This window comes from Notamacropus eugenii, chromosome 3 (assembly GCF_028372415.1).
Source record: "Notamacropus eugenii isolate mMacEug1 chromosome 3, mMacEug1.pri_v2, whole genome shotgun sequence".
In the NCBI taxonomy this organism is placed as follows: Eukaryota; Metazoa; Chordata; class Mammalia; order Diprotodontia; family Macropodidae; genus Notamacropus; species Notamacropus eugenii.
Window position 1 is genome coordinate 195,389,915 of NC_092874.1, and position 26,032 is coordinate 195,415,946.

Genomic DNA, 26,032 nt, shown 5'->3' on the forward strand with positions numbered 1-26,032 from the left:
TCTTCAAAGATGGTGACCGGAAGTCACGGAGTCTGGGCGGAAGTCGTCGCGTCCCCGCGCCCATTTCTCGAGAGGCATCCTGGGTAAGATTGGCGCCATTTCCAACCCTGTGCCCGGTTGCAAGATGGCGGCGCCCAGTGATGCTTTCCAGGCACGTGAACGGCGCATTCGGGACTCGGAGCGAGATTGGGATGCGGCGGAGCCCAAACGGCCGCGTCTGGGAGCGGGGAGCAAAAGCGGGGGCCGGCGGCTCGTGGTGGTGCTGGAAGGGGCCAGCCTGGAGACCGTCAAGGTATCGTGGGAAAGGAGAGGAGGGGAGCGGACTCGGGGCCCCAGCCTTGCAGCAGGGACTCGCCCGACCTTGGAGCGGGGGTGGGGGCTTCGCCTGCTTCTCTGGCCCTCACCCCTCGAGTTAGGGGGGAGTTGTGGGGGCTCGTTTCCGCGCCTCCCCACTCCCCAGCCTACACCTGGGACTGGTTCAGGCTGTCATGGATCTTCTCTGGGATTTAAGCTGTTAGGGTAACTCCTGCCCCCCGTCCCCCCAGACGCCATAAAGCCTTGGAGTTGGGAAGACCTGGGTGCAAATTCTGCTGCGGAAACGTACTGGCGACGTGACCCTGGGACACGTAGCTGGAACTCTCGGAGATTGAAAGATGCCTGAGGGGAGGGCCGATTGGTATTGGCAGAGGGAGCCCCGCCCCGAAAAAAGGTGCCGTGACGGCTTCTTCGGAAGTGTGTATCCGTCACACTGGGCGCCCCTCCCCGTAGGGATACTCAGTCCTCCCCAGCCGTCTGAGTCTTCAAATCTACCGTCTGTGCTGATGGAGGTGACCGGTGGAGGGGGTCCTACCTCCTTCTCCTTACTCTCCTAACCCCTTGCTTTCTACAGATGGTAAACACTTGCTAGTCTTCTTCCATTTGTTAATTTGAATACCTGTGCATTCCCTTCCCACCAACTGTTTCATATTTTGAATAAATTGTTTCAGTGGAAAGAACTTTGGATCAGGTAGTTTCCATCACCTAGCACATAATGGGAAAATTGGATTTGGAGGAGCAAGGCTCAGTTTTTGGCTCCACCAGAATTAATGGAGATTAGAATTATTACAGAGGACAGTTTCTAACTCAAATTTATGATTTTGGGCAAGTTAAGCCTCATTTTCTTTTATCGTAAGGTTCTGAATACTGCAAAAAGGTTATACCATACAAGTACAGATTTCATTCCCTTAGCTGATTCTTATTTAGCCATCCTTTGGACAACTTTTCCAAGACTTAGGAAATTAGCTTATCCACTTCAACGTCTCATCCTGGCAGAATTCTCTACAAAACTTAGGGTGAGTTTCACTTTCGCTCAAATCACTGAATCTGATGTCTTCCCAGTTTTCATTGAGCAACAACTTTCTGAAACCCTTTTTGGGTTTCTGGGACACTACCCTGACCTGGCTTTTTGCAGAGTTTTTTGCTTCTCAGTTTCTTTGGCTAGTTTCTTAATCCTTGTCACTCCCCTTAGCTGTGGGTGTTTCCTAAGGCACAATTCTGGGTTCCCTTCTCTTCACTGACTTTCTCTCTGCATGACCTCAACCACCTTCCATGAATCTTTATTTACAAAACTGATCACAGCTACGGACTTCAGAAACAAAATCATTCACCTGGACGTACTCGGAGGTTCTTATCTGTTACCCTCAGGACCTCACTTGATTAATGTAATCTTGTGCCAAGTCCTTGCCCTTTCTACCTTCGCAACCTTTCTCCCATCTGATCCCTTCTCACTACTCTGACAGCTGTGACCTTAATGTAGCTATTCATTACTTTTCCTGTCGTGTAGGTTATTTCAACCTAAGTAAAGGACACTTTATACTTATCCCTATTAAATTTTATGGCTCTCATATGTCATCTAACATAATAACTACTCCTAGGATTTTTCTGCCTGCAGATCTGATTAGTGTGCTGCCACCCAAGCCTTAATCCAAGTTGTTGATGGGAGTCCGTCCTCTCTATGTCTGATCTACCCACAAACCTTTTTGGTTCCAGCATACCTTAAAAAAGGCCTTCGATGTTTTATTCTGGTGTTTGATTGTGGCATGGATAGGACAGTTGGCTTTCTAAGACTATTCTTGCAAATTGTACTTTGCAAGTTATGCCAGGATAGCTGCACCACATGAATCAGTACCTCTAAAAGATCACAGTTGTATGCAGCATTTAGTGACTGATGAAAACACTGATTCTTTTTTTAATTATTGAATTATCACTCATTGCAAACCTCTCTATGCAAAGACTTAACCCTTTTTGGGGGGAGGGGAAATTCTCACCTACCTTTATCTTTTTAAAAAAGTAAATTCAGTGAGTTTCCTGTTTATCAGGATTATCTGCCACTATATATATTTCATTTTGTCCAAGTTACTGATATTTCTAACAAAAGCGAATCTGGACAATTGATTGCATTAGTTTGTGGGGCTGAGGGGGAGAGGGAAAAGTTAAGTTGTAAATTACTTAAATTCTTCTTTCGTGTTAACTGTTGGTTTTTAAAAATCAGCTCTCTCCCTTCTTCTTTACTGGTATATTCAATACTACAAATCTGATAAAGTATGCCTTGGTGTTTTAATCAGATTCTGAAAACATGAAAGCATGAAAGCTCTTCAGCTTATTCCTTCCACTGAATCCCTGACAAACTCTGACACTGATGCTGACACTACCTTCTTGCAGTGCTGCTAATGGATCCTCTTAATATTTTTAAAAAACCTTTCTCAGAGATACCTTTTTCCTATACTGAGTTGTGGTTCTCAGGAAGTTTTCCCTTTATGGTTTTATCTAGCATCATACACTATACACAAAAGATTCCCATAAGCCTAGCTCATGATCTTTGTACAACCTTCTTGTACACCTTGCTATAGGTACTTTCCATTTCTAACACTGTGATTTTGAGAGACTGCCTAGTTCATGTAATTGTAGAAGGGTAAACAAAGGAGCTTCTCAGTCTTCTGAATCCCAGTTAAATTCTAAAAGTCCATCGTCAGTGTCACTACCATTCTCTAATCCAGGTTGGCAACCTCTGCTTTTCATACTTAGTACTTTGTTTTACTGAATTTTGTTTTTATTGCTGACCCACCCCTTCTCTTTAGTTCCCCAACTACCTTAACAATGTCTACCCTGTCATAGGATGTGGGAGGGTCCAACCCTTCCCAGATGAGGAAACTGAGGTGTGGAATGACAAGCGCAAGATCATATATACTGAGTGGCAGAACTGGAATTTTCCATTGTATCACACCACCTCCCGAGATTATAGAAACCTCCATGTAGTTTCTTGCTTGTTTCCTGTTAAGTCTGCTTGTTTTCTGTTAAGTTTAGCATGCCTCTCTCCGACTAGCCTTAGTTGTCTTATCAGCATTTTATGACAAGACCCTTCATCATTAGTTACTTTCATTCCCACTTTTTCTACTTCATCTCCCATTACCCTTAACTTACTCAACACTTAAAACTTGCAATGCATGAACTTACTCTATTAATTTCTGGATAGCCAAATGGGGCTAAATTGGATTTAGAACTGTCTTTGTACATACAGTGCTCCATCCTTTTTGAAAAATTAAATTCAGACTTTACTGCTTTCTACTTCTTTCTCTTCCCAGGTAGGGAAAACCTATGAACTGCTCAACTGTGACAAACACAAATCTATACTCTTGAAAAATGGACGGGATCCTGGAGAAGTGAGACCTGACATAGCCCACCAGGTAGCTTCCAGGACACTTTAAGTCTTTACTTGGAGAGTGGAGCTACTTCTCTCTCTCCTCACTGGTCCTGATTCCTATTTTCCCCAGAGCTTATTGATGCTGATGGACAGTCCCTTGAACCGTGCTGGCATGCTCCAGGTTTATATCCATACCCAGAAGAATGTTCTGATCGAGGTGAACCCCCAGACCCGGATTCCTCGCACTTTTGACCGCTTCTGTGGCCTCATGGGTGAGAGTCAGGTCATTTGTTTTCTTTAGCAGGGGTTACGAGAAGAGCTGTGTGATAGTTTGAGACTTGGTGAAGTAGGATGGCTAATTAGCGGGTATAGTAATCACCATACCTTTCCATGTGAACTGAAACAAAATGCTTTCCCTTCTAGGCTCTATTTCTTTCAGTTACAGACTTGATTGATAGATGGGGAAAAAAGCTTTTCAGAGTCTGACTAGCACTTTCTGGAAAGGAAGGTCTGGTGCTCTTGCTTATAGATGCATAGGGGACTCCTCTAATTTCCTGTGAACTCTTCCTGCCCTCCTTACTTGGGTATAGGATTGGACCTACTGGGATGAGAAAGCAAACCCTTGTTCTGGTTTTGAACTCTCCTGTCTTCTAATAGTTCAGCTCCTGCACAAACTCAGCGTTCGAGCAGCTGATGGCCCCCAGAAGCTTTTGAAGGTAAGGACTTGATCCTTGATGGTTTAAGGGGAAAGGAGAAGGCAGGAAGTTTCTTCGACTGAACTCTTTGTCTTCTTCTTAGGTGATTAAGAACCCTGTGTCAGACCATTTTCCTGCAGGCTGTATGAAGATTGGCACCTCTTTTTCTGTCCCTGTGGTCAGTGATGTTAAAGAGTTGGCTCCCAGCAGCGACCCTGTCGTCTTTGTTGTTGGGGCCTTTGCCCATGGTTCGGTAAGAGATGCTTCTGGGACTGGCATTAAATGATATCTGCTCCTTGGGAGTATAGTTTGATGAAAGGATTTTTTTTTTTTTTTTTTTTTTTTTTTTTTTTTTAAGCAATTAACAGAATTGGGGACCTAGCTTGGATGTTGCTTTTTAACATATTTTGAGTGGTTAGAATTGTTTGTCCTTTCCTAGTCAGTAATAGAAGCCAGAGTGCTGTTTATCTCTCCTGAAATATTAACTGACTCCAGTTAATTCCTTTTCTGGGAGGAGATAATTCTCTTTTCTGTATAGCATTGTTTTTTTTTCTTTTCATTCCCTAGATCAATGTTGATTACACAGAGAAGATGGTATCCATCAGCAACTATCCTCTTTCTGCTGCCCTTACCTGTGCCAAACTTACCACAGCCTTTGAAGAAGCATGGGGTGTCATTTAACAGTGGAAGACCTTGCTCCTTTACATTGAGACATCTTAGATTTCAAGACATCACATCTTGAAAACCATGGAACTGACTGCTGGACTGTCCTGTTTTTTTACAGGATCCTACTGTGCTGAGGAACATTTCTTTTTCTTATAGGCTTATTCATATATAAATTTTTTTTTTTTAAAAACAGGAATGTTCAAGAATTCCTATGCTTACTTGGCAATCCCAATCTTTGTCCCCTAAACTGCAAAGAGAGGATGAATCCATGGGATGCTTAATCCTAGCATCCCAAAGACAATATATGGTAGATGGGAGAGGGGAAGGATAGAGTAGAACATTCTTGAGGGGGGCAGGGGGAGCAGCCAGGAGCACTATATGAAAAACTGAACAAACAGAAGTGGTTTTATCTGGTACAATTCCAAGGTAGAAAAAATGAAGCAGGTAGAACCTGTGTCCCTTCCCTTCCATGGGGAGGTGGTTGTGGTATCGGCACATGTATAATCATAGCAAATCAGCAGAAAAGAAAACAGGATTCCCAGCTGGAAGGGGAGAGATAAGGCAGTGTGTGTGTGGGAGTCCTGTGAGCTGGTTCCCTCCACACCTCCCTTAGCTGGCAGGAGTCTGCTGGAGCTGCTGTGCCTTCCCAGTTCCTGCTTATCTTCTGCATGTTCTCAGGGCAGAGTCCTATGAAAAGGGAGGCAGTAGCTCCTGTACCAGTCCCATTTTAGGCCATCTACAAGAGAAGAGAGAAGAGGGCTTGACTAGAACCATCCAACAGTCCCTACCTCCCAAGGTCTCATCTAGTAATCTCTGCCAAACACAGCCTCAGGCTCACTTACCAGGGAAGCAGATTACTCTGCTTTCTTTAATTTTTCTTTTCTTGGCACCATTATTTTGTGAACATAAGGCAATATAAATAGGAGGCTCAGGAAGAAGACGTGGCCAAGAAAATAGATTGACTTGTAGACCTGTGGGAAGATGCAGATAATTGATGCTGAGGTATGATGTAATCCTTGAGGTTGCATGTTCTGGTTTTTAGTTATTCTCTCAATCCCAATAGGCAAGTCTCCCTCAATCCACCTTACAACTTACTTTGAACCATTTGTCCCATGTAAAAAGGCAAAAGGCAGTCATAGAATAACCCATGAAGAGCCAGTGAATGGTTTGCTGCAATAGGTAGAAGATGGGCTTCAGGATGGTGATGGATGCCAGCTTGCTCAAGACAGGGCTCTCTGTGATTAAGCGGGCAGCCTGGAAGGGACAGACAGGGATGCGTAGTCAGCACCTGGCTCTCACCACTACTCGCTCTTCCAGTCTAGTGTGTGTACCCCACCTGTCTCTCCACAATGACGATGAGGAACTCCATCTGGAAGCAGATCAGGTAGCCGGAGTGCAGCCCATGCCAAAGGGCCAAGAAAAACAGGGACAGACCCTGGGACAACACTTTGTTCCCAAGGAACTTGAGCCTCTTGAAGATGTAGCTGGAGAGAAGAAAGGAAATGGATGAGTCCTAGGTGAACCAGGACTTTTATTCCTGCACCCTCTGCTCTGTCTCCCCTTATTTCCCTAAGAACTGGGCTGGCTGCTAGCTCCTTTGTTCTCCCCATTGATTCTGGTAAGGGAGATGGTAGAGGCAGCATGGATGGGAGACGAGGGAAGGGAAGCATGGTGCAGGTGGTACAATGAATTTCCAAGGCCACATCACTCATTTGTTTTAGAGCTGAGGAAGAAGCCAGCTCTGACCTCTAGACTGGTACCCTTTGCAGGAAGTTGTACTGCCTCCGATCTCACCCTCCAGGGTCACAAATGGAGATGTGGCTCAGTTTTCAGGCAAGATCTAGTAAGGTTCTGAGTTTGCCCAAAAGGAGATGATGACTGGTGACATAACAGATCCCTGCCTCCACCTCTGGGGTAACAAGAAAAGATGTTCATGTGCTGATACTTTCAGTTGCTTACCGGGCCACCCAGGCATTGGTGTTGATGTTGAAGGAGGCAATGGTGCCCGTGAACCGGGGTGTAGTCTCAAATAGCCATACTTTCATGTTGGCACAAGCATTCCACAGTGGATGTCCCTTTTCATCCAGTCCATTGAAGCCCAGCCCAGTCAGAATACACACTCCTTCCTGAAGGAAGTATTGAGTCAGGAGTACAACTACAGGTATAGTTTCTAGCTTACTTCCAGCTAAGGTCTCCTCCCCTTGCCTCTTCTACTCACCGTGACCAGCCAACAGGTGACATATTTGTAGAGCACAAACTTGCCCCAAATTAGCATGTACAGGCAGCGGAACCAGAAGGGACTATTCTTGGAGGAGAAAAAAAACATGAGTTAAGTAAGGATGCCACTGAATCTGGGTAAACCCCCAATGCTTGTGCTCTTGACTGCTCTGCCCTGCACTTGATGCTTTTTCTAGTTTCTTAGTTGATAGTTCATATAGCTTTATTCCCTTGTTAACAGGAAGGTGGAGAGGAGAACAGGACTTTATCTTCCACTCTTCTTAGAAATCCTGGGGATTATTAGCATTAGCCTCTAACTTGTCCTCAGCAGTCACTTGGTAAGTGCTTAGTTAGTTCCCTGTGTGCTTCTGAGCACTGATCAGGAAGGAAAAAAAGAACATGCTCAGGTTTCTGGTTGATTAGTCCTGGACTAGTCCTCTCCTGTGGCTCCATAGAACCTCCACATTTAACACTGTCAAAGCACAGAAAGAACATGTTAAGAGGACTTCCCTGGAGGGAAGTGACTGAGCTCCGATCCATGACCTGGATGCCGACAGAAAGTTCTAAGGACAGCTTGGCCCTGATACAAGCTACCGATCATCCCAGAATGAGGTGAGGTGCACCAAGAAGGCATGACAGCACTCATGAAAGCTAATGCTCTGTACCTGCTGGGTCTTCAGTTTTGGTTGAGAAACAAAATGAGGCCTGGCTAGCTAATCAGACACCAGGGACTCATAACAATGAGACTAAGTGTTAACAGATGGCATTACTTAGGGTAACTACTCACTTCATAGTCCCGGGAGAGGAAATAATCTTCTGTGATATAGGGACTGAGCAGGGTATAGCCCACCAAGTAGAAGAGGCCCAAACTCAGACGCTTGAGAGCAGGCAGAACACTAAAGGGAGAAATAAAGTCAAGAATATATATCTTCATCCTTCTAATTAAAATGTGGAGAGGAGTTATCTAGAACCTTAACCAATGTGCTAGATGCTTCCCAAAGTGTTCAGTTGTGAGGAAAGATATTTTCTATACAAGATTTGGATGGACACGAGGTACTGAACCTATAGGCATTAGAGGGAGCAGAGCCTTTGAGGTGTTAAAGGCCTAGCAAAGTACTTGGCTCATAATAGGTACTTAACAGATACATCTTTGAAATTGATTTTTTCAGGGATACTACTGATATCTAGAATACTCAACAGTAGAGATTAAGAACCCACTGGGGACACTTGAATATTAACTGATTAACCTTAGCATTCCTTATACAAATGAAAAGCTGCAAAAGCTGGCTTAATTGTCCAAGCTGTCAGCAACAGGCCATTTCTGCTAGTTCAAGGTATGCTTGTTTAAAGAAAAACTGTCTGGGGGCATGAGGTATGGACCTTTGTGAGGAGGACAAACTTTAGTTCATATAACATGTATGAAAAACCATCTGCATTTGATTCAATGGATCACAAGCTACACAAGCCAAGTGGAACATGGTGGCACTTCTTTACTGATAGCCTATCTGAATAGTCTAGGGTTGGGTGATGCACAGCCATGTTTTCCAGTGCTCTCTAGTTATTAGGAGGATCCCTATAACAAAAGTGGTTGCAATCCTAGAAGGGTAAAATAAGACTTCCTGGCCAAGATATTTGGGGATGTGATTACCTGTTGGGCTTCTTCCCTGGTACGTCAGTCATCTGTCCCTGCACCAGTTTCATGTAGTTGTTCATGGAGAACTGGGGTCCCACCAAAAAGCCCCCATAAAAGTAGGAGAAACCAGCAATTTCCATCAGGGAAGGGACTCTCAAAATGGCGTATTTTTGCTGCTCAACGGACAGGGAATTCTGTGCCAAAGGAAGGAATAGTTGTTTCAGGAATAGCCTTGTGACTCTCCCCACATAAGTCTGACTGATCTCCATTCTGAGCCCCATTTCTCTAGGATTCCAAAGTATCCATTTCAGCAGGGAGAGATCCTAGTGCAAGTCACTTTGTATGTATGTAAGCATGTTGGGGGAGAGCTTAGTAATAACTAGCTCTTTTTTCTCTCCCAGGTTCCTGTAGTCAGTGATCTCTGGACTTCTGTCAAGAGCTCAAACCTTGGCAAATAAGATCTGCTGATGCTTGTTCAGGTGCTATCTGGAACATGGTGATAACCCAGGCTGTGGAGGATATTCTGCTCCTGGGATTTGGGGTACTCTTGGTGACATTAGCCTTTTCCCCTCCCGCTGATTGTTTCCTCAGTCTCCCTGTGGAATGCATGTTTACTTACCCAATCTCTCCCTCCATCATAGTAGTCAACAGCCAGACCTGGGCGGAGAGAGAAGGTGGGGTAAAGCGGAGGGGGAGGGGGAAGCTCTGAGTGTGTAGCTCAGGGACTGAATGTGGGTGGGAACGGCACAATCCTAAGAAGGTAGGGGAGAAAATAGGAGAATCCTGTTGGTTGGTAGGGGAGGAGCCTAATACAGGTGTAGGGAATGGATGAAAAGAACTGAAGCCATTATCACTCACCAATCAATTTCAAGGTCAGGACACAGTGTGGCATTGTCCACTTGATGTCATAATTGTCAGTGGCTGTGTAATAGTAACCAGCAAGAAGGTAGACCTGCCAGATAATTTCATTATCACTCCCACCTTGAATTTATCTGTTCTTTAATAAATAGGAAAACTGAAGCCTACAAAAGTCATCTAGTACACCAATGACTGGATCTTAATCAAAGCTCAGATCTTTAGCTTCTCCAGTCCGTTTTTCTCTGTTCTCAGAGAAAGAGCAAGAAATGTGTTTCTTTCCTAGGCTTTATCTAACAGAAGGCAGGAAACTGCATTATTATCCTACCCTTTTACATCTAAATATCACCTACTAGTGACTAGTTCAAGGGAACAAGTGTATTTGAGAATGCATTTTTTGCCTATTGTTAATATAGTTTTGCTTCTTAATGGGAAGGTCTTTCTCATTCATTGGCCCATGTGACCTGCTTAAGTCACATGGAACAGGAAGAGGCAGAGATAGAGAGGAAATTGGTCAGAGCTGGGAAGGATGCAGGCAAGCTGGCTGCTGGCTAGCATAAGTGAAAGAATCTGTTTGTGATTTTGTTTTGTGCAAAGCCTAGCACGAGAAGGCTTGGAGATGGTGTTGTTCTCTGCATTGGTACTGTGTATAGATTTTTGTTGCTATGATGGATTTGGCTTTTTGGTGTCTGAATAAATGTTTTGGTTCTGTCTTCCACGTAGAGAGTTTCATGTATTTCCCAATTCAGAATTGTGCCGGGATATTCATGGAGCCTATGGCAGCCATGAATATCAAATTGACACTCCACTCAGTTAATACAGGCAGAAAGAGGAATCTAGGTCTTTCCTTCCTAGTGCAACATACCACCATACCCTCCTCATGAGACCGGTGAGAGTTGTAGAATGGAAAGGGAAAATTACTTACCATCTGGAAAAAGAAGGTGGTCAAGACAGCAGTAAAAGTTCGGCCCATCAGCCGAAGAATGAGGAACTGTAGCACCACACATATCAGGGAGTGGCAGAACTGGTATCCTAAATGAAGGTGGGAGAATATGAATTCTGGAATAATTCTGCAGGTTCCATACCTCTCCTGAAAATCTGAATCTGTGAAGCCATTAGGGAACAAAATCATTCTAATACTGGGCTATGGGAGATTTAGGTTGGATAGAACATTATTTCTGTAAAAGATCAGCAACTCAGTGAAGTCATTAATTACTGAGAATGTAGCATTTCTGAGAATCTATCCTGTAGTGCAGATGAACAAACTGAGGCAAAATGGAAGGTCCCATGGCCAAGCTTGGCTTGCTTCTTTGTGATGTTATACTACTCCAAGACTGCTTCCTTTACTTGCCAACTGGAAAAAAAGTTTTGGGACCAGAGAACCTGGTTTTAGCTTCTGCTCACACAGATGGAATGATCTTTGGCCTTAGTCTTGAGGTAAAAACTAAAAGTTGGCTGTATTAATCTATAGGAGTGATGCTGATTCAGAGCTGGGTCTGACTGAGTCTCACAGTCACAGGTTTCTTTAGTGCCAAAGGGGGATCAAACTTCCATTTCTGTTGATGGGGTAAAGCTCAGGGAAACCACTCAGCATTCTTTTTTGGGAAACATTGGTGAGGGAAAAAATAGCCATTTTGAGGCAAAAAGAGGAATCAGTATTCCCTTCTATATAAACCCTCTGCTTCTCAAGAGAATACTTCTTTATGCACCAGAGCCTCCTTAAAGTGATGGTTTTTATACCCCTCTTTCATTTCCTAAAATCCTATTAGAAGAGAGTATTTTACAAATGAGGGCACTGTCATCGTTCTTACAGGTAACTTACCAAAATTAAAATAGGCAACTGAGAGGCCTGTGACAACGTGGAAGAGATGGATGAGGTAGCAATCCTTGTAGAAAAAGAAATGTCGATAAAACAAGGCAAAGGGGTATCCTGGAGAGAAGAAGAAATGAAAAGATTACCACCCCAGGTAGCCAAGGACCATCCCAAAGTTTTGCTAGCTAAGCTTCTCTGGCATGATACATCTAGCATGGAAGAAAAACTTATATATGTATTGATGATGAGGTCAGAAATAAGACCCTAGAAACAAATTCTTTTTTATAAAAATTAATTTTATAATTATATAATTTATATAGATTACATATTATTAATTTATAGTTATTTTTATGTAATTTTAGCAGAAAAGAGTTAATTTTAGAGGATTACCAACTTGGGCCTTGAGAAAAGTTTCATGTTTAGCCACTTGAATATCTTAAGGTTGCTTCTTTAAATTTTTTCCCTCAATGGTATAATTCCCAAATATGTGCCATAAACTGTGTCCTACATTATTATACTCTACTTTAGCAGAGTTTCATGTATCATGGTAGTACTAGTCATATTAGTTAAATGTGGGGGTGGGGGAACCCCATCTCTTGGCACTGATGAATATACATATAATAGAAACAAAACATTTGGTATTGTTCTTTTAAGGAACAAACCATCTCCCACCTAGCTGCAATCCTGGACTTCATCATGATCTCCAGAAACTCATTATCCCACAAGATTACATCAACCCTGAAAGTCACATTTGTTAATACGCTATGCCCCTGAGAACCCTCCCCACCCTCTACACCCTCTCCCCCGACCCAATGCAGAGAGTAGACATTCAAATTGCTCCTCCCAGATCCTTCATTTAAGGAGGAACGGCTCCCAGGGCATTCATCTAATCATTTCCTACCTAGCTTCATTATGCATCCTATTCCTTCCTCCCCTCCCCACTTTTCAGCTTTTTATGTGTTGTCTCTCCCATTAGATTGTAAGTTTCTTGAAGGCAGGGCCTGTCTTTTGCCTTTTTTTATACCCTCAGCATTATATCTGTGCCTAGAACTTGGTCAGTGACCAAACAAATAACATGTAGAGATGTTATCTATATGTATATAAAAATATGGAGGCCAAGGTATATGAAGCCAATGTCAGCTCTGCTGCAACACTCATTTTTTGTGCCACAGCACCAGCTCTCTGAAGATAGTAGGTAAAAGCTGAATCCACTGAAGGTATCAATTATCTCACCAAGTAGGCAGCCGAATGATATAGCAGTCTTTGTCATTTGCATATATGGCAAATCAGAAGAGACTAGATAAATGTAAATTAGGGATGGGGTAGAAAGAGAAATCAGGATAATTGACTGCCGACTCTGTAATACAGATAGCATCAAACCATCCATGCCAAGTAGAGCCTAAGGCCATTTTGGTGAACAAACACACTTAGGCAGACTTGGGCAAATTCAGTAGTAGAAGCAGTGCATACCAGCTTAGGCACACTGACTGTATGCTTATACCACAAGTATAACACAAGGTGTGATAATGCAGGATAAATTTGTACATGTAAATATGTATGTGTGTATATATATACACACACACATATGTATGTAAATAATTAATATTAAAGATAACATTTATGGAACACATTTGGGAGTTCTGACTCATTCTACCACTTAGATGAAAAACTTTGCCAAGATGCAACCTTAAGATACCCAAATAGATAGACATACACGAAGTAAAATCTATCTGGATCAAATCACAGACATACTGAATAGGTAAGCAAAAGGAAGATTACAGGAACTAAGGTTTATACCAGGATACCACATCATTAAAAGGTGGAACAGGACTCTTTAATGGTCATGGGAATGCTGCTTTCAGCAGCTATTTCATAGGCTCCTTAAGGACTTGCAGCTTCCTACAAAGTCTTATGACTCACTGTGGCACAAAGGGTGTCCTAGCTTCACAAAGGTTATATAAACAGACTGCATGCTCTGACATGTTCTACCCAGGCTGGAAAGGTTGCAAATTTGGTCTCAGCAACAGGCTGTGTCTACTTTCTAAGGGCCTGCTTGACTGGGTATGGAGTAGCTTATTATCAGTAGGTCAGTGTATCATTAGGTGTCACATACTTCCCTTGAGTATGACAAGACATGAAACAAAAATAAGATGGCTGTGGGTCCTAGGCAGTCCCCTTGGAGAAAAAGGGTTTGATAGTGCTAAGAACTGTCTAGTTTTCAGACTATCTACAAATGTTAACTTAGATGTTTTAAGATTGAGATTCTCCTCGTGACCATGTGGTAGACATACTTCTAAACTGATTCCCATCAGTATGGTCACTCATTATTACAAAAGCAACAAGAAGGATGTTGCAGCTAAATGGAATGATTGTACACTGGTCTTCCCAGGAGTCAGTCAGCTTTATTATGTGTACAAAGGCAACAAGAAACTCCACTTCACTGGATACTTGGTCATCATGTACTGCAGTTATTCATGAGAAGCATTTGTAAAGAGACTACTAGAAAAAATAACACCCAATATAGACTGCCTTCCCAACACTGAATCCTCTAGTTACAAACAGTAACAGTTAAGCAAAGCAACTGTGACAGTGTAGATAACATTACACATCCCTAATTTTTCACTTCCTTACACCAAGGAGGAAAGTCAACATACTTTAATACTCAGTGACTTCAATACAAATATGGGCATGTGAAAGAGCTTTATAGATAAGACAGAAATCTTACACTTAGATAGCAAATACTTTTTTGTTCTGAAGACAGTGGGAAGGTGCTCTGCCTAGAATCACAATGAACACTGAACATCACAAAAAACCAACAAAAAACCCTGCTTATATCTTGTCAGACAAGAAATAACTGGTTATTGATAGAGGAATAAAGAAAAAGTTGACTGAAATAAAAGACAAGACATTGTAGATGACTGTCAAGTTCCTTGTAAACTTGCCAAATTCATCAGTCCCTTAATATCCTGATGGGTGAGTGTGTGTAACACAGTTATTATCTAGCTGAACACAGTTATATCTAGCTGGCTCCAGCCATGCTTCATTTTTTAGTCTGGCCTTTTTCTCGCCATTTGACCTGCCTACTGTCATTCTCTGGACCACTAGACCTCGTCATCTTGCCGGCCTGCTGTACCCTTACCTTCACCTCACTTTCTGGATAGGGACTGTTAAGTGCAGGACTTCTTTTTTGTATTTGCATCCTCAGTACTAACCACAGTGCGCTTGGGACATGATGAGTGATTAATAGTGTTCGTTCATTTGAAAGATAAACAAAAAATGAACAAATTATTGGAAAAATTGGATTTGATAAACCTGCTGAATGGGATTCTTAGACAAAATACCTATTTAAGGTTTCCATGGGACTTATAAAAAGCTAGTCATGTATTAAAGACAAAAATAATCAAACAAATCCAGAAAGACAGCATCATAAACAGACCACAATACATTAAAAATTGTAATCAGTAGAGGAAATATGAACAAGAGATGAGAACCTAAAACAACACTTTAAGTAAAACATTAAGTCAAGGGCTGAACCAAATAATAAAAACATTTTTAAAAATGGAAAATAGATAATTGTCGTGCAAGTTCAATTGAGATTTGGTGTGGACAACGATTGGCGCAGCCTACTGAAGTTCTGAACTTCCAAGCTCAAGAGGTATGCCAACCTTAGTCTCCCCTACTTTGAAAACTAGAAAACTCTTCATGGTTCACGGATGGGCTGAACTTATGACCAAATTCATCTGGAGGCAAAACATGAAGAATCTCAGGGGAAATAAAAATGCAGCAATCAAAGAGATGTAGCATCACCAGATCTCAAGTTATGCTGTAAGGGAGAAATCAAAAGTATTTAGTACTGGTTAAAAAACAGAAAAGCTGGTAATTGAGAGAGACTAGGTTAGTCACCTAGAAGAAACTGAACACAATAGTCTAGTGTTTCATAAGCCCAAAGATACCAATTCCTGGGCTAAGGACTTCCCAGGAGAACAAGACAGTAGTTGGGCAGAAATTATATTTGGACCAACTTTTTATACTGTATACCAACAGTAAGACCCAAATAGATAATATATGGCCTAACTACGAAAGGTCATGTGAATCATTTTTTAAAAATACAGTGCCACAATCTCTTTGCTGGTAGGTTTTTTTTTTCCTCAGTGTTCATTAGTGATTTGGATTTATAGTGTGCTTTATGCATTTTATCTTTTCCTATTTTGGGAATTAGAGCTAGTGTATTTCAGAGAGGGCTTTCTTTCCCTACTTTTTGCAAAGGTTAGTAACATAGGAATTCTTTTATTAAATGTTTTAAAGCATTTACTGACAAATCGGTCTAGAGATTGTTTTCATTAATATGCTCAAAAGCACATATTATTTTTAATGGAGAAAGAACAGAAGCTTTAAAAAAAAGCATGAAACAAGGTTGTTCATGCTATCTATTGCAATAAAGGAAGTTAAATATGCACTGGATCATAAGATCATAACTCTACAGTTGGAAGAGATCTATCTGGTTCAACTTCTTCATTTTATAGTTGAGGAAACTGAGGTCCAGCTAGGCTAAGTGACTTTCCAAGAGGTCACACAGATAGTAACCAGAGGTAGAATTTAAACTTTTATCTTTGTACTCCCAAGCCAATGTTCTTTTGGAAAGTGAAGATAAAACTTATCTTTCTAGATTATATAATGGTTTACTTAGAAATCCTGAGTCAACAAAAGAAGTTGAGAGAATTATTTCAGCAATACAGTAGCAGGATACAAAAGAAATTTTAGAAAAATAACTATTTTGGTATATTACTAACAAAAACTAAGAGAGGAGCAAGAAAAAAATACCATTAAGAATAATTTAAAATCATGAAAAATCAGTGAATTAACCTACTGAAAGACATATAGGATTTCCCATTAACATAGTAAAAATGATGCTACTCAAATTAACAGAAGTACTTAACAGTATACTTAAAAATTTTTATCTCTTTTTAAACCTCACCTTCATTTTCAAACATATTCCTCCCCTTCCTACATCCTGCAAGTCATCCCTTCTAACAAAAAATAAAATATAAAGAAGTTCTGCAAAATTGACCAATACATCAAACTGACCAATACATCAATCTAGTCTGGAAGTATATGCACTGTTTCACACTCATACTCCTACACTTCTGCAAAGAAGGTAAGGGAGGTTTTTCATTATACTTCATGGGATGCAAAAAATGTAATAACAAAAAGTTCCCATGGAGGAAAAGTCAAGAATCTCTAGGAAAAAGTAGGAATGAAATGGGATTGACATATTTAAACTTCAAATTATGTCATAAACAGTAGGAATTACCAAAGCTATTTGATATTTGGTTAAAAAAAGAGAAAAGCTGATCATTGGAATAGATTCTGATAAGCAAGAATCAGAATGAATTCTTGCTAATGAATTATACTAGTCTTCCACTAGTATAATAACCTAACTTTTCATAAACTCAAGAACACAAAGTACTGGGGAAAGAACACTTGATTCAAGAAGAAAACTGGCTAACCAGTCTGGTGGAAAACAGCTCTGGACCAGAAACATACATCATGTACCACAATAAATTCCAAATGAATAATCAAACTAAATAGAAAAAAAGTTCCACTATTAAAAACTTAAAGGTTACATCTTTCATAACTGTGGATAGTGGATGAATTTGTAGCCAGCTATAAGAGAGAATAAAAAAGATCAAAGAGTTTTTAAAACCCTTGTACTAAAAGAAAATGTAGCAAAAATAAGAAAGTATAGAAAATGTATGAAACTAAAATAAAAATTTGATATTTAAAAACTAATATGAATTGACACAGATCTATTATATTAAGACCATTCCTCATCAAGTGGTCAAAAGATATGAATAAACAGTTCTCAAAATGAGGAAATGAAGTAAAAAGCATTTATTAAGCTCTTACCAACCACTGTATTATTAAAAGTTGGGAAAATAAACAGAAAAAAATGAGAATCACAAGGAGCTCACAAACTAACTGGGGGAGACAACTTATGTAAAAGAGGTCAGCTGCAGGGTCAATGGAAAGATTTGGAAATCCTAGATGAGGCAGATGGGAAGGTCCAAAAATCATTATGGTAGGCATAGCAGCAGATTATGTGACAATCTAATTTCCAGGGGTCTGGAAAGCAAAGCTTCAAGTCAAATGGTAAAGCCTCGAGGATTTTTAAGATGTTAGTAACAGGGTAGAGTGTAAGACCTGATGATACTCCATTTCACTGGAAGGAGGGCTTGTAGTCCATGATTCCCGGATTATCCAAGTGGTGTGATAAGGGATGTTGCTCTTCTAGGCCACCTACTCTATGGGAGGATGATGGAAAAGCAAAGGGAAGTATGACACATAGTATCAACAACTGTCTTTAAAAGTGCTCAAATTTGCCAATAAAGAAACACAAGTTACAACAACTTTGAGGTTATCACCTCATCCATCAAAATGTCAAAAATGGAAAAAATCAATAATAGATCACAGGGACTCAGGAAAACTAGCACACTAATGCATTCACTACTTTTGGATCTGCGAACTACTCTAAACACTCTGGAAAATGATTAGGAATTGTGCAATAAAAATTACGAAACTGTTCAAACCCTTGAAAATCCTACTACTGGTAGGGGAACATCCAAGGCTGTCTAAAATTAAGATATCAGGCATAGGACTTTAGACCAACAACATTAAGTTAGGGTCCTTTAATTCTCAGTAATACTGTGGAGACAATTAGGTCAAGAGCTTGTGAAGTTAGCAACATAAATATTATCTATGTCTCAGTTGGTTAATGTTTAAAAAAAAAAATTCTTTTGTGGTCCATATTGTAAATGCTTTAAAAAAGATGTATCACCTATCCAAAAGTCTGAATTGCTTTATCTGTTATAAACTGTGTTAAAAATAAATCAAAAAAAAAAAAAAAGGAAGAGAAGATACACAGATTTAGAGAATCCACCTCAAATGTTCACCTGGACTATTTGTGACTGACCTGTGGTAGACAGAACATTCTGAGCGCATATTGGTCTGATAAGCCACAGTCAGATGCACTGTAACTTGACTATAACTTAGTGACGTCATTTTGGTCCTCTTTAAGCATGAAGGACACCAGAAAACCAATGTGGATTTGAGCAATTTTTAAAAAATCTCAGTTTCCCTCTCTGTAATAATAATCTCATAGGGCTGTTGTGAGGATTAAATAAGACAATGAATATGGAAATGCTGTTACTGTAAAGTACAATTTTTCTACTTGTTTCAAGAAAAGGCTAGTATGTTTGCCCTTGTATAAACAACTACAATAGAGGTCTTCCTTTTCTTGAAGACTCTCCCAAATAATATCAAAGATATATCAATTTCATTTCTACTTATTAATTTCTCATTTTATAATGATTGTAGAACTGTGCCAGTTAATAAACTATGACACAGGCAAAATTTGTGAAACCTCTCCTCTGATTTTTTATCATTTTTAAGCTTGTAGACATTCAATGCTCTCATGATTTTTTGAAGGGCATCATACTCAAAAAGTCAATAGCAACTCAATATGAAAACATGGGATTACAAGATAGAACATTCCTGTTTTGGCATTAATTAGCTGTGTGATCAGTTCACCTCTATAGGCTTATTTCCTTATCTGTCATTTGAGAAGGGTAGAGTAGTTGACCTCAAAAAAGTGGGTGCTATGCTAACTACTTTCTGATGGAACGAGGACAGACTTTGGCTGCAGAGGAAGTTGTGCACTTTTGGACATGACAAGGGAAGAATGTTTTTGATTATGCTTATTTGTTGCTGGAGTTTAGTTTTTAAATTGGGAGTAGGAGGGAAAGAGATTGCATGCTTGTTAGTTGAAGAAAATAAAGTAAAAAGTTAAAAATAAAAAAAAAAGAAAATCCTACTACTGGGTTATATCCTCCTTAAGGAGAATTAATGACACATCCAATTGTGACAGCAAAAAATTGGAATCTGCGTGCCAAAACATTGGGTAATGGTTTGGATTATGGTATATGAATTAATTACTGCTTCATAAAAGAATAAAGATATTAAAAATTCAAAGAAATGGGGGAGAGCTTTTATGAAGACAGTGCCGGGCACATAGTAAATACTTAAAATATTTTTTACTGATTGGTAAAGTAATGCAGAGAGAACTAAACAGAACAAAAAATATATATACAATTACCAAAACTATATAAAAGGCAACTTTAAATGGATATAAAATTCAGTACCAACACTGTCCAGTTTTTCTAACTTGTAGGCATATGCAAATCTTTTTAAAAAAAATTTCAGCAAAAAAAATTGATTCAGGTCTAAGACTGCACGTACTATATATAAATACCTACAATCATTCTAATATGTTGTCTACATAACAATTTTGGGGAATCTTATAATATGGGGCGCTTCAATTGGGAGTATGCTGGTGATTTTTATGAGCAGTCTAAACAAAATTTATTATTAACTTTAAAAAAATAAAATCATTATCATGGCCTCTGGCTGAACAGCTGGTATAGTACACAATTTAAGCTCTATTCCTCCTCACTCTATTTTTTTCCCCTAAATAAATGCACTGTTTTGACAGAGGCTTCTCAACACCCAAACTCTTCTACAAGTACAATGCCTAAAAACACCTAACAGCAGAATTATCACTTTTTGCTTTTGTAGTTTCATTGTTATTAATGGAAAAGGCTCTGTGCTTTAGTTTGCTGTTCACACAGCCTGCTGGATTGGATGTGAGTTTGTAGCCTCTGAACGTTCCTTTACTTAAACTGCTGTAGTAATTATGTGCGTTGTTCTTTTTTGGCTTGGATTTCTTCATCCTGTTATCACTTCAAATAAGCCCTCTAATTTTTCTCAGATAAGAATTCTTCATATCAGTCATTCCTTTTGGAGCACCTCTATTTTACTGCATAAGACAAACAAGCTTAAAACCACAAATGAAAGCAGATAACAGTAGTAGGAGACTTTCTGCAGAGACGGAGGAATAAGAGGTTGTCAGCAATCCTACCTCTTCAATAGTCCTCTCAAAAACATTATCAAAAAAAGCCAAAAGGAAGCAAAACTATCAGAAACCTTCAAAAGAAAATTATTTTTAGAAAAAGCCACATTTCAAATACATGTGTGTTCATCCTTCGTTGCCAAAGAAGACCATGCCATCAGAGAAATGATGACATGACTTGCACTTGACTTTGTTTTGAGTGAGGGAGGGCTGTGCAGGTCACCAGCCTCACTTCTCCTCCACAGCCATCTGAATCCAGTAACCAGATATTCATCAGGATGACTGGAGATGACCCAGGATGAGGCAATTGGGGTGAAGTGACTTGCCCAAGGTCACCCAGCTAGTGAGAGTCAGGTGTCTGAGGTGAGATTTGAACTCAGGTCCTCCTGACTCCTGCACTGGTGCTCTATCCACTGCACCACCTAGCTGCCAATGAAATATAATGAAAAAAAAAAAAAGGCTTAAAAGAAAAAAACCCAACACAAACAACAGAAGCACCAGAAACAAACCCTGAATTTCCTTGGGCTTCCTCCAGCTTCAGGGCAAATGGTAGAGCTCAGAGGACTTTTAAAATGTCAGTAACAGGGCAGTGTAAGACCTGATGATATTCTATTTTACTATAGTTCATGACTTACAGATTATCCAACCGATGTGGGTCAATGCATCCACTTAAGGAAATGAAGAAATGAAATTATTATAGGATACTATTGTTTCAGAGGTAAATGGATATAAATACGCAGTTCCTCAAAAGAACTGCAAACTATTAACATCACATGAAAGATTGCTCCAAATACTTTTTTTAATTCAATTTTATTTTCAATTCTGAATTCTCTCCTTTCCACCTTCCCTTTCTTCCTCTGCCAAGAAAGGAGATTAAAAAGCCCATTACAGATGCATATAGTTAAGCAAAACAATTTCCTGTATTAACCAAGGTAAGACGAAAACTAAAACAAAACATACATTCTTCAACCTGCACTCTGAGCTCAGGTTTTATCAGAAGTCCTCTGGAATTGAGGTTGGTCACTGTGTTGATCAAAGTTTCTAAATCTTTTAAAGCTGTTTGCCTTTACATTACAGTTGTTATTATATAAGCTGTTCTCCTGGTTCTGTTCACTTACTTCACTTTGCATCAGTTCATATAAGACTTCCCTTTCAAGGATTTACAGCACTAGCATTCCATCACTTTCACACATCATAACTTGTTCAGCCATTCCCCAATAAACGGGTACTCCCTTCTCTTCCCCTATATGAACATAACAGAACATAGTACACCATTTGAAATTGCAAAATGGATGGTTTCAGAGAAAACTAGGAAGACTTTTATAAAATGACGCAGAATGAAATGAGCACAAACTGACTAATGAAGTGACCAGCCGTGATCCCAGAACTGAAGATGAGGCATATTCCCTACCTCCTGACAGAGAGCTGCAGATTGTACACAGAGACATATAGTTTTTGGACGTGGGCAACACAGGATTTGCTTTACTTATCTATTACAAATTGGGCACACAGATTCCATTTTTTTGCTGTTACAGTTGGATGTCATTAACTCTCCTTGAGGAGGGTATAACCCAGTAGTAGGACTGCTAAATCAAGGGTTTGAATAGTTTTATAATTATCTATTATTATTGTTAAAAAATTCATTTGGGGGAAGAGCTGGAAGGAAAATAAATCTCATTTTTGGGGGACTACCAAATCCAACAACTTTATGCTATGGACAGGATTCTATTTTTCTTTTCTTGAGCGGGGCAGGAGGGCTGGCTACATGAACCTTTATTTATTTTTTATTAATTTATGTTTAGTTTTCAACATTCACTCCCACAAGATTTTTGAATTCCAACTCTCCCCTGCACTTACCCAAGAAAGCAGGCATTCTGATTACCCCTTCCCCCAATTTGCCCTCCCTTCTTTTATCCTCACCCGCTCTATTTTCTTGTAGGGCAAGATAAGATTTCTATACCCCACTGCCTGTATGTCTCATTTCCTAGTTGCATATAAAAACAATTTCTAACATTCGTTTTTAAAACTTTGAGTTCCGACTTCTCTCCCTTCTTCCCTCCCCACCCACCCCCACTGAGAAGGCAAGCAATTTGATATAGGTCATCCATGTGTAGTCACACCAAACACTTCCATTAAGTCATGTTGTGAAAGACTATGTTTCCCTCTATCCTACCTTGCTCCCCCATTTATTCTGTTCTTTTGACCCTATCCCTCCTCAAAAGTGTTTACTTCTAATTACCCTCTCCTCTCATTTGCCCTTCCTTCTATTATTCCCTCCACCGCTCCCTTACTTTCCGGTAGTGTAACACAGATTTTCATAACAAATTGTGTGTGTATGTTATTCCTTCCTTAAGCCAAATCTGGTGAGAATAAGGTTCACTCTTCCCCTCCATTGAAAAAGCTTTTTCTTGCCTCTATTATGTAAGAGATAATTTACCCCATTCCATTTCTTCCTTCTTCTAATATATTCCTCTCTCACCTCTTAATTTTATTTTTTTAGATATCATCCATTCATATTCAACTCACCCTGTGCCCTCTCTCTATATGTATATAAAATCCCTTCAACTACCCTAATACTGAGAAATGCCTCAAGAGTTAAAAATATTATCTTTCCATGTAGGAATGTAAACAGTTCAACTTTACTAAGTCATTTACAATTTCTCTTTCCTGTTTACCTTTTCATGCTTCTCTTGATTCTTGTGTTTGAAAGTCAATTTTCTATTCAGCTCTGGTCTTTTCATCAAGAATGCTTGAAAGTCCTCTATTTCAGTGAACAACCAGTTTTCCCCCTGAAATATTATACTCACTTTTGCTGGATAGGTGATTCTTGGTTTTAAAACTACCTCCTTTGACTTCTGGAATATCTTATTCCAAGCCCTCCAATCCTTTAATGTAGAAGATGCTAGATCTTGTGTTATCCTGATTGTGTTTCCACAATACTTGAATTGTTTCTTTCTGGCTGCTTGCAACTGCAATATTTTCTCCTTGACCTGGGAGCTCTGGAATTTGGCTACAATAGTCCTACAAGTTTTCCTTTCGGGATCTCTTTCAGGAGGCGATTGGTGGATTCTTTCTATATCTATTTTACCCTCTGGTTCTAAAATATCAGGGTAGTTTTCCTTGATAATTTCTTGAAAGATAATGTCTAAGTGCTTTGTTTGATCATGGCTTTCAGGTGGTCCAATAATTTTTAAATTGTCTGTCCTGGATGACAGGATTTCTTTTGTGCTCAGTAGAGAAAGAAGTAAATTCTCTAGTAAGTGGTCCCTCCCACCTTAGAATTTTTAGAGTATGCTGTACTTTTTTTTAAAATTCAGTCATTCTCAACTGTGTAATGCAGTTCTCTGACTGGGCATTCATTATATATCCCTTCCCAGATGATAAGTTCCTCTCTTCTCATTCATTTTCATACCCTTTTAATGACTTATCTCTCTTTTAGGACTTTACACATAGGGTCAATTCAACAAGTTTGTTGATCACCTAGCTGGTCCTTTCTAATAAGATTGTAGCCAACACTATTAGGAATACTAGCACCTTTAGCATTTCTTAGTACTTAATAAAAGAAAAAACAGAGAAAAGATTTCTTCAATATTCTATATATACTTCTTTTCTAAGGACACTGCCATCTGTATAAACAACTTAAAAGAAAAACAAATGGAAAAGTCACACAGAAAAAATATACAGGTGGGTAACTTACAAGTCATTTATGAAGATTTATGGGAACTGTTTTCCCCATATATCTTTCAAAAATTAAAACTGATTTACTTCCCCTTCAATCTCACCTGCATGCTATTACCAAAGGGATCTTGACAGTGCTGCCCCTGAAGAACATGCCTCACTCACTCCTCCATTACCTAAGCTGGCAGAACCTAATCAGGTTTTCAAAAAGAAAGGGAAGACTAGGTCTGTAAACTGTAAGCTAATGAATCTGACAACTTCAATTCCTGAAAACAAATTCTAGAGCATATTATTTAAAGGGACGGTGACTAAAAATCTAGAAAAGATAGCTTTACTTTATTGCCTTTTCTGACAGTGTTCTAAACTGGTAGGTCAGAAGAGTGTGGTGTATGCTTGCCCTAGATTTGAGCAATACATTTGATACAAAATCTCTGTGGAAAAGACAGAGGGATGTGGATTAGATGATAGTACAATTAGATAAGATTTAGAATCGGTTGAATGGCTGGAGTCTGGACCAAAAGAGTCTGGTCCTTAATGTTAACTTGGAAGGAGGTTTTCTATGGAGTCCCACAGGAATCTGTTCTCTGCACTGTGCTGTTTAACCTTTTTATAAGTGATCTGGATAAAGCACACACCTCATATTTGCAGATGACACAAAATTGGAAAGGACAGCTAAAATATTTTTTATCAGATTCAGGATGCAAAAAATGATACTTTCATCTGGAGTACTGGATTGAATTTAGTTAAGATTAAATGCAATAGGAATAAATTTAAATTCCTACATGCAAGTTTAAAAAAATCTGCTTCCAAAGTCCAAGATGCAAGCATGGTCAAATATCTGAAAAACTTCTACAGGATTGAGTGAACTCAATATTGGAGTTCATAGTAAAAAAAAGAAAATGGGGATGTGTGAGCTAGTGATGAGACAACTTGGGAAAGTCAGCTATCTTTAAATATGTGAAGAGCTACCATTTTGAAAAAGGACTAGATTTATTCTGTTTGATCTCTGAGAACAGAACTGAGAGCAGTGGGAAGAAATTTTAAAGAGGCAGACTTAAGCTTGCTGTAAAGAAAAAACTTGCTAACAATCAGAATATCCCCAAGTGAATGGGATGTCTTGGGAAGGAGTGAGTTCCTCCTCAATCCAAGGCTGGATTTGTTCGATATGTTGTAAAAGGGAATTCTTAGCTAAGTGCTAAACTAGAAGAGTACTGAGGGCCTACATGACTTCTAAGAGCTGAAACTTTAAAATTCTATACTCTGATCTCCTTATCCTTCCACTTCTCCCACTCAGTAAACCTACTCTTCATTTTCACTTTAACTTTTGGTTCCTTGGGCCTTGTGCTCAACTGATCTCTCCCTTTAGCTTCCATACCCAGTTTTGACCCCAATGGTCTGCTACTTAAAGCTTAACCTCTGAGACCATTTATTCCAACTCAGATTCATGTAATAATCCCAGCTGCATCATACTCAACAAGTGGTCACTCTTCTTTCTTCTAGGGCCGATTTTTTCATGTTGAAAAGGCTTCCAAGTATGGTCTCAGTCATTGTTTGCTTTCCAAGGACAAGCTTAACTCAGTATGGAGAGGCTCAACATTAGGAAACTTGTCACTAGGTAATGAATTTTTGGTCATGGTATCTCATGAAACAAAAAATAAAAAATGGCTGTAGTCCTATGCAATGGTGTTCTTTTCATCTGCTGACAGGACAGAGTGGAAGGAAAGGGGAAAAAGGCTACTCAGACTCACATGGTGATTGTCATTTTAAACTTGGTATCTTTCCTAGTGCTTATTTATCACAGTGTTCTGAAATGCAAATAGTAGGTACATAA

General features: G+C 39.7%; 2 protein-coding genes across 2 annotated transcripts in view; one reads left to right on the plus strand and one right to left on the minus strand.

Moving 5' to 3' along the window:
* Positions 1 to 124: 124 nt before the first annotated feature.
* Positions 125 to 5,232, plus strand: EMG1 (EMG1 N1-specific pseudouridine methyltransferase). The gene is made up of 6 exons (XM_072653856.1): positions 125 to 292; positions 3,621 to 3,722; positions 3,810 to 3,951; positions 4,337 to 4,395; positions 4,478 to 4,627; positions 4,942 to 5,232. The coding sequence occupies exons 1-6, from the start codon at positions 125 to 127 to the stop codon at positions 5,053 to 5,055; spliced, it is 735 nt and encodes a 244-aa protein (XP_072509957.1). The 3' UTR covers positions 5,056 to 5,232.
* Positions 5,233 to 5,419: 187 nt separating this feature from the next.
* LPCAT3 (lysophosphatidylcholine acyltransferase 3) overlaps positions 5,420 to 26,032 on the minus strand; it is a 34,790-nt gene continuing 14,177 nt past the window's right edge. Inside the window, exons 2-13 of the mRNA XM_072653853.1 lie at positions 11,568 to 11,675; positions 10,671 to 10,777; positions 9,749 to 9,842; positions 9,510 to 9,547; positions 8,906 to 9,084; positions 8,045 to 8,153; positions 7,259 to 7,345; positions 7,000 to 7,166; positions 6,377 to 6,524; positions 6,136 to 6,294; positions 5,883 to 6,011; positions 5,420 to 5,776 (exon numbers count right to left, since the gene is read on the minus strand). Coding sequence (XP_072509954.1) covers positions 5,895 to 6,011; positions 6,136 to 6,294; positions 6,377 to 6,524; positions 7,000 to 7,166; positions 7,259 to 7,345; positions 8,045 to 8,153; positions 8,906 to 9,084; positions 9,510 to 9,547; positions 9,749 to 9,842; positions 10,671 to 10,777; positions 11,568 to 11,675 — 1,313 coding nt within the window. The 3' untranslated portion in view covers positions 5,420 to 5,776; positions 5,883 to 5,894. The remainder of the gene's footprint in view (positions 5,777 to 5,882; positions 6,012 to 6,135; positions 6,295 to 6,376; positions 6,525 to 6,999; positions 7,167 to 7,258; positions 7,346 to 8,044; positions 8,154 to 8,905; positions 9,085 to 9,509; positions 9,548 to 9,748; positions 9,843 to 10,670; positions 10,778 to 11,567; positions 11,676 to 26,032) is intronic.